The sequence below is a fragment of the Triticum dicoccoides genome, chromosome 2A, assembly GCF_002162155.2.
Source record: "Triticum dicoccoides isolate Atlit2015 ecotype Zavitan chromosome 2A, WEW_v2.0, whole genome shotgun sequence".
NCBI classification, from domain to species: Eukaryota; Viridiplantae; Streptophyta; class Magnoliopsida; order Poales; family Poaceae; genus Triticum; species Triticum dicoccoides.
In genome coordinates this window covers 443,587,949-443,596,282 of record NC_041382.1, presented here as the reverse complement: position 1 = coordinate 443,596,282, position 8,334 = coordinate 443,587,949, and the positions used below count along the sequence as shown (strand labels likewise).

At 41.0% G+C, this 8,334-nt stretch overlaps 1 protein-coding gene across 1 annotated transcript; it reads left to right on the top strand.

Moving 5' to 3' along the window:
• The first annotated feature begins 920 nt into the window (after nucleotides 1-920).
• Nucleotides 921-7,893, top strand: LOC119354834 (metal tolerance protein C4-like). Its single transcript, XM_037621581.1, has 13 exons — nucleotides 921-1,358; nucleotides 1,460-1,517; nucleotides 2,093-2,225; nucleotides 2,333-2,388; nucleotides 2,611-2,725; nucleotides 2,840-2,897; nucleotides 2,981-3,099; nucleotides 3,318-3,437; nucleotides 5,209-5,310; nucleotides 5,389-5,461; nucleotides 6,425-6,492; nucleotides 7,429-7,489; nucleotides 7,572-7,893. Exons 1-13 carry the CDS (start codon nucleotides 1,061-1,063, stop codon nucleotides 7,694-7,696), a joined length of 1,386 nt encoding a protein of 461 aa, XP_037477478.1. The 5' UTR covers nucleotides 921-1,060; the 3' UTR covers nucleotides 7,697-7,893.
• Nucleotides 7,894-8,334: the final 441 nt, after the last annotated feature.

Genomic DNA, 8,334 nt, shown 5'->3' with positions numbered 1-8,334 from the left:
GTCACAAAAGTAGGGCAAGATGAGCACTCTAGTTCCGGTGATGGACACGTCGATGTTCCCTAGTGTTTGCGTAGGTGTCGCTCCCTTGAAACTTCTCCCCTCTGACAGTGGCACCTTCACTTTCGACACCATTAATTGTTGGATGATGATCCTAGAGATTGACAAACGGGCCAGTCTCTAAGCATCAGTTTAAAACATACATCAAAATGCTTAGCCACAAAGGACATTCCCCTCTAGCGAACATCACACGCATGCAGTAGCATAGTGAATGATAGGCTACTCAAACGGATTTGTCCTTCGATGCCGCCCATCCTCCTGTGCTGGCGTGGTTCAATGACAGGTGTGTCGCGCGATGACCGGCCACAACACCTTAGGATTGACCATGTTTCAACATGTTGTGATCAGGTGAATATGCGGCCCACCGACGAGGGAGGAAACAACGATAAGTGACAACATGACTGTAGGCTTATTTACGTTATGTCATGTGATAATCTTGTTCTCTTGTTACAACACACGTCATATGTGCTAGCCTTTTCTAAAGCAAGTATCATAACTCTATCACTCAGTAAGCATGGTGAGTCCATACGTACGATGTTATGCCTTGGTTTTCTAGAGAAAAAATAGGTATGTTTGTGAGTAAACATGGTGAATTCAAGCGTACGATCATATGTTTGGTTTGCTTGCTGCTTTTACAATATAAGTCTTTTTTTTTACCACGTGATAGATGTGGTAAGCAATTCAAACTATTAAAAAAGATTTTTTTAACACGATTTTACAGGAAAAGCTTACTTTCACATTTTTATTCGAGGAAAAGCCTAGTTTTACAGGACACCGAACCCTAACTTTATCTTTTGAGACAACCGAACCCTAACTTGCAAGCTCGTCTTTCACCTTTTCGGGTCCCAACGCCGAGCCCAGTCCAGCCCACGGTGCACCCAGAATCCCCCAAACCCACCTAGCTCTCCTTCCTTTCCGTTCTTCTATCGCTTTCCCTCGAATGGAAGCTGCGCCACGCCCGCGGCAGCAGGAACAGCACCACCGGCGGGGCCGGCATCCCTAAATGCGCCGCCCTCTCGCCGCCGCCGCCGCCCTCCGCCTCCGCCTCCTCTCATCCTCGTCCCGCCCCCTCGTCCCCTCGCCCTTTCCACTCCACCACCTCCTCCGCCGCGACGACGACCGCGAGGATCGACACCCAACGCCCCCGCCTCCGCCATTCTCGCCCCGCCCGCTCCTCGGCTCCGCATCCGGTGCCCCCGGCCTCCTTGGCCTCCGCGGGTGGCGGACGTTACCCCCGGCAGCGTCACCGCCACGAAGCACCGTCGCGGACGCGCCCCCTGTCCTGCTCACCATCTCCCGCAGTAAGATCAGTGTCCCCTTCCCTTTTCCTGTCCGTGTCCTCATTCTGGGGTTTATGAGGCATCTTACGTTTGGTATTGTTGCTGTTCCTGTTGGGCCGCAGGTTATTCTTTGCGTGTCGCCAAGACCAAGAAGCAGACACACTTCGACGATGAGCACAGGTAATTCGAATGATCCTTTTTGTTCTAAAAACTGCGTGATTGGCACACTGCTATTAATCAATCAATTGATGGATTTGTGTGTTTCGGCCATGCTTTTCTTAAGGAACCATTTTAATTGCTCTTGGAATATACTTGTGTGCTATGATGGGACAGAAGTGCTATTGCCTCTATATTGTTACTGGACAGAAATGTTATTCCATTTACAATGATGGAAGAGTAATGATTGTGATGGGAGTGATGATGCTATCTATGCTTGAGAGTAGGTACCTTTTCCATTTTAGAGGACAGATGGAAGCTATTCCTCCATCCAAACCGAGGAAGAAGATCCACTCTGAATATTTTTTTCATTTATGATGAAGTATGAATTATGATGGTCTTTCTCTATGAAATACTCATTGCACTGTCATTAAGGGTATTCAGTTTTGTGTATTATCATATGAGTTATTTAATATTTGCGTTAGCAATTATTTGCAAAATAGTGACCATTAATTTATTATTGCATGCTTGAATTATTTCTCAAGGTTCTGTATTGATATACACTTCGTTTCATGCAACTCCTGTTGATTTGATCTCAGCCATCGAGCGGTTAACACGGCACTTTGGTGTAATTTCCTTGTCTTCACGCTGAAGTTTGGTGTGTGGTTTTCAACATCTAGTCATGTTATGCTAGCTGAGCTAGTACATTCGGTGGCAGACTTTGCTAACCAGGTAACTTTACCCTTTGCAACTTAAGTTTGTGTTTCTTTTTTTCTTGTCTATTTCTTGACCTGGAGTGAAGTATCATACCCAGAGACTAACTGCCTATCAAAATTCAGGCTCTTCTTGCATATGGTCTGAGAAGTTCAAGACGTGCTCCAGATGCTCTACACCCGTATGTATAACTCTTTGATTTTCAATGCATGCTTTGTCAACAAAGATCTCCTTTTTTTACTGGAATATTAGTGATAAGGAAGAACCCTGGTATTAATCACTGTATAATAAATAATAGTCTCTAGAGAACCAGTGATAAGACTGTCTATATATGACATAAATTGATGTGGTGCCCTGTGTCTTGACTTAATGATTGCTTACCCTAGCTTAATCTCTTTTGCAGCTATGGTTATTCAAAAGAAAGATTTGTATGGTCTTTGATATCCGCAGTTGGAATATTTTGCTTGGGTTCAGGTGCTACTATTGTGAATGGAGTTCAGAACTTGTGGAGTTCTCAAGTATGATGCGAGTGTATCATTTGGTTCAGTAGAGAATTTTTGCATGTACATTCCATTTTATCATCAAATCTTATCCCAAGTACAGTTTTCATATCTTATACTTATATTACACAGCCTCCCGAGAACATTCACTATGCTGCATTAGTGATTGGTGGGTCGATCCTAATTGAAGGTGTTATTCACGAAAACCTGTTCTCTTTATTTGCTTTAGTTATTTAGTATGGTTTTAGTTGACAGATGCTGTTGTCTCTCTAGGTGCTTCACTTCTTGTTGCTATAAAGGCTGTTAAGAAAGGTGCAGCAGCAGAAGGAATGAGTATCAGAGACTACATCTGGCGTGGTCATGATCCAACTTCAGTTGCTGTTATGACTGAAGTGAGTAATGTGTTCTAAACTACCTTAGTTCCTCTCTCTTCTAGTCCAATCACTTCCTGCAACTGAAATCCTGAACTTGCATCTGTGCCCTTTTTTTATGATTAATTTAGTTGCCCGCATTTGCTGTCTTAATCATATTTCTTCTTTACTTACCAGTTACCATTTATTCCTTCTTAACTCCCTTGATTCCTTCTCATATCCCAATAATTGTCCGACAGGATGGTGCTGCTGTTACAGGTCTTGCTATTGCAGCAGCATCTTTGGTGGCTGTTCAAATGACAGGAAACCCCATCTATGATCCAATTGGTTCCATCATTGTTGGTAACTTACTTGGAATGGTATGCTAATTTTTCCGTTTCATGTTTTTCTGTTTTGCTTCTGTCAGCTTATATTTGCTCTGTTTGTACAAACGTACTCCCTCCGTCCGGTGAAAAGTGTACGTTTGGGTTTAAAATTTGTCCACCAAAGAGTGTACTTCTACCTTCCCAATGCACTTTAAACTATTTTCTCTCATCACACGGTAATCAAGACCAATAGCATTCTATACATAATCTTCTTAATTTCTACATGCACTTAGCTCATTGGGGGTTGGGTAATTAAAGAGGAGAGAGATGGTGGCTTGCATCTTCCCAATGCATTTTTTACTTCACTTCATAATTTGTCCTAAAATTTCTAGATGTACATTTTTCACCGGACGGAGGGAGTAGAGTCAATACAAATGTATTTGTGCTCTGTACTTGAATTATGCTGCCCTACTGACAATTTTGCCATATTTTCTGTACACATTTTCATGAGAATCTGAAACAAATTGAAATGAATATCGTCATGTTTTCGCATTGAAGCAAAGCCACACATTCTGCCATTTGAACTCTCTACCCAATTATATGTCCTTATTGAAATTATCTTTATTAGAACCATGAGTTGGTTGCGAGATCTTATTGGTTTCAGCTCTACCCTACCCCAACTTGTTTGGGACTAAAGGCTTTGTTGTTGTTGTTGTATCGAAATTATCTTTGTTCTGGCATGGACTCATCGTGGTATGTTATCAGATTGTAGAATTTTCTCATCTCTTTATTGTTTTTATGATCTGTTAGCTTCAATCTATTGCCAGAAAGTGTCAAATGATGCTATGTTCATCTGTGTGCCAGATAGAACAGTATCTTGGCTGTTATAACACTCATACAAGCAATATGCGCTATCTGTTGAAGTGGCACGCTGCATAGGCTGCATTTGTTTGATTTGTGAAGCTCTAAGGCCAAAAGTTTCATAACTGCCACCGCTAGTCTGCTATAGCGGTGTTATGTTTCTTGATGTATGTTTTTTTGTTAATTGCGTTAAGTCTGAAGTATGTTCTATTAAACTTTTATTTGATTGCTGGTTTATTCAGTTTTTTTTGTATAACTTGCCTCACACATCCTGCATTTGGTTTCATAGTGAAGCTGTGTATGCTATCCATGCTCTAGTGTTAGGTAAACTAAGGAGAATTGGTACTGTGAGGCAACACTTCCTATTTATTACTCCCTCCGTTCACTATTAAGTGAACAAACACACTATGTATTTCAATATGGACTACATACGGAATGAAATAAGTGAACAAACACACTAAAATGCGTCTATATACATCTGATTCAGAAGAAAGTTAGAACATCGTGAACGGAGTGAGTACCTGTGAATAACCCATGAGAAAGTTATGCCAGAGTAACATGTTTGTTAGCCTAACATTATAAAACCTAGTTTGGTTAGTATGGGATAAAACTAGGATAACTACAATCAGTTTCACTTGAAAATAAACTTGTAAGCTTTAAAAACCACAATTTCCTTTTTTTTATGCAGAACTATAAATAGACTATTACAATGACTGTCGACAGGCTTCAACCAATTAATGTTTTCACTAAATGCTATTGGAACTGAATAAGGGCTTCAAGTATACCCATAATTCTCACACAAATGGTTTCTGCAAAATCCATCGGCCATACTTAAAATGACCACTATATGTTTTCATCTGGGTTATCTTTGCTCTGATGGTTTGTTCAGGATTTGCATCTGTTTGTTCATTCCTGCCCATGCCTTGTTTCAAAGCAAGATTCAACATTTGTGCTATCTCTGTAGGTTGCGATTTTTCTCATCCAGAGGAACAGGCATGCTTTAATTGGTAGGGCCATTGATGATCATGACATGCAGCGAGTTCTTGAATTTCTGAAATCTGATCCGGTAACTTCCGGATGACTTTATTTCATAGTACAATGCTCAGAAGCTTTGTTATGAAGCTGATGTTATTACATCTTGCAGGTTGTAGATTCTCTTTATGATTGCAAAAGTGAGGTGATTGGGCCAGGGTTCTTTAGATTCAAAGCAGAAATTGGTATAACTCTAATCATGTGCCATATTCCAGCTTACAATTATTCTAATTTATTGACACTTTTAGTTCATAGTTTTTAGTCTAGCATGCCTCTTTTTTGAATTAATAACTATGGAGCACTTCTTTTTTGTTAATCTTGTTGTTTCTATTTGTTGAATTGGCACATCGTTCCTTTTAGTATTTGACGTTGCTTTCTGGAAGTTAATAGTTACAGAGCACTCTTTTTAGTTAGCCTTGGTTGTTTCTATTTGATGAATTGAATTTGCTGTAAATGACCGAGTTGATATTATTTATCTGCAATGGATGGCCCTATCATCTATTAACTTTTTAATCTTGAACCTATTGCTTTACAAGCATCTTTCTGTATGGCTATTGTATGACCATTAAGAAGGAATACACTTTAGTGAGCTAACTCCATAATTTGCAGTTGGCACCAACTCATAATTTACTGTTATGTTACCTGAGGGAATTAATGTCCGACATCCCCACGGGACGATGACTTGCCTGCAAAGGATTTTCCCCTTGGGGTTCGTATGACTTTGCAGTTGGCACTAACTCATAATTTACTGTTATGTTACCTGAGGGAATTAATGTCTGAAATCCCCACGAGACGATGACTTGCCTGCAAAAGATTTTCCCTTGGGGTTCGTATGAGAGGAAGAGTGCTGTATAGAGTTATGGGTGCAGGGAGAGGCAGTGGGTGGAGTGCCAGTGAATACTAAGAGGGTGCCAAACTACTGCATGTGTATTCATCCGTTATCACGAAATAAAAAACAAGCATTATGGTATGCAAAACATGTATGCATACCAAGGATATTTCAAGGGGTAGCCCTTACAATTTGCTAATTTGTTGACTCTTCCCATCCATATTTGCTAACATGTTGGGCTCATCTATACTTGCGTGTTGAAATTCCTCTTACATTTCTGATCTTGTCTTAACAATTTATTGACGTAATCATCCCACAGATTTCAATGGAGTAGTCTTGGTGCAAAATTATCTTGAAAGGACTGGACGTGGAGTATGGGCAAAACAGGTGTCTTTTCTACTTTAAAGTAACGTAGTTATTTTGCTCTCTTTTATGAGTATATTGGTATTGCTCTGTTGCCAGGTTAGTGAATAATTGCTAATTTATGTGCCTATTATCTTAAACTGAAGCAATCACTCAATTTCTTTGTCGAAATTCTAGGTAGTCTTTCTATTGCTCTTCTCTCTAGTATAGTCAAGCTTTGGCTAGAGTGTCAGCAGTCAGTCAGTGATTGATGTTTAGTGGATTGTTAAGACACCGACTTTAACTTAACATCTACCTTTATTGAGAGTTGTGTAATTAATATTTCACTCATGCTAGCTAGGCGTGATAAAAAATTGAATTAACTGCATGTCCTTGTCCTTGTTGTAAGCTGTGGAAATATCAATTGGAAGCCCTCAATTCAATGTCAATTTTGTGCACTTTGCATAATAGGTCTCAATAATCCTCCCAAAAATACAAGGTGTAGATGAAAAAAGGATTTATAATTTTATAGTGAAAACTTTCATCCAAATTGCTTGGTATCGCAGCATGAGCTGCATCTTTGCACTGCCCATCTTTATATCTCTGATTCACACATTTGGACGAGAGGAGGGGTTGCACTAGATGCATTCCTTTCTGAGATGATTGTATTCGAGCAGTTCAAAAAACATGTTCACGTTGTAAGATGGGAAAATTTCAAGTGCAAACTCCCGTTTGATGTATAATTGTACTCTCAGCATGTAAGCATCTCAATAATCCTCCATAAAAAGTAAGGTAGGGTATAGATGAAAGGAGGATTTATAGCTAAAGTTTCATCCAAGTTGGTTTGAAGTACGAGTTGCATCTTTGCACTGCGATGGCTAATATTGGCTATTCCTTTTTCAAACATCCTCTCTTGGTCACCAATCTCAATAGATCATCGATATCATTTCTCTATAACCTTTTATCGATTCATTTTTACAGTTCCGGGAGGCCTCGTTGAGTAAGGATGATGCGGAGCTACGAAGGGTTATGGCCGAGTATGGTATGCACTATGTTGCTCTAGTCGCAATTTTTATGCCTGTTATCATGTTCTGACAAGCCATGCGTTACTGCTGCCTGTACAGGTGAGGGTGTGGTGGATGCTCTGGGATATGAAGTGGATCGGCTGGAGTCAGAGATACAGAAGATTGTGCCGGGAATCAGACATGTTGACATCGAGGCGCACAACCCAGACGGTCTTTCAGTTTAGAGTAGCATTTTTTGTACATTTTTATGGATATATTCGGTTGATTGATCACGCTTGCTGATCAACGCCAATCTGATTTGTTCTATGACCTCTTGATACTTTTTACCCCTCAGTAATTCAGGCCATTGTCTCCCATGTAAGAACGAGATGCCCTACAGAAAGTCAGTGGGCACATAATCTTGGTGCTCACGTGTTGAATATGTTCTGTGGCGCGGCAAAGATAGTGTGCTGTCAAGATTTATTGCAATCCATCAACCTCCAACCCAACTGCTGATAGGGTGGCAATTAAACACGACCGCATATTTTTTGCGAAACAGGCTCTCAGATCTATTATTAAACCCAGTCAGATACAAGTAGTACCCCATAAAGATAGAAAAATACAACGAAGTCCCTGAGGAACCACAGAACCGCTGCATCCGCCGGAATGAGTCTGAGGACGCGTCGCCGCTCTGCTTGTTCGCTGGCGAATCTCCATGGCAGACGGGATACTTAGAGCATCTCCAGCCGCGTCCCCAACAGGCTCTCGCAAGCGATTTTTTTCGTGCCGGCGCCGAAAAAACGTCCCACTCGCGTCCTCAGAACGTCGAAATCCTTCGGCTCGGCCCGTTTTTGGGCACGGCGATCGCATGCCGAACCCAACG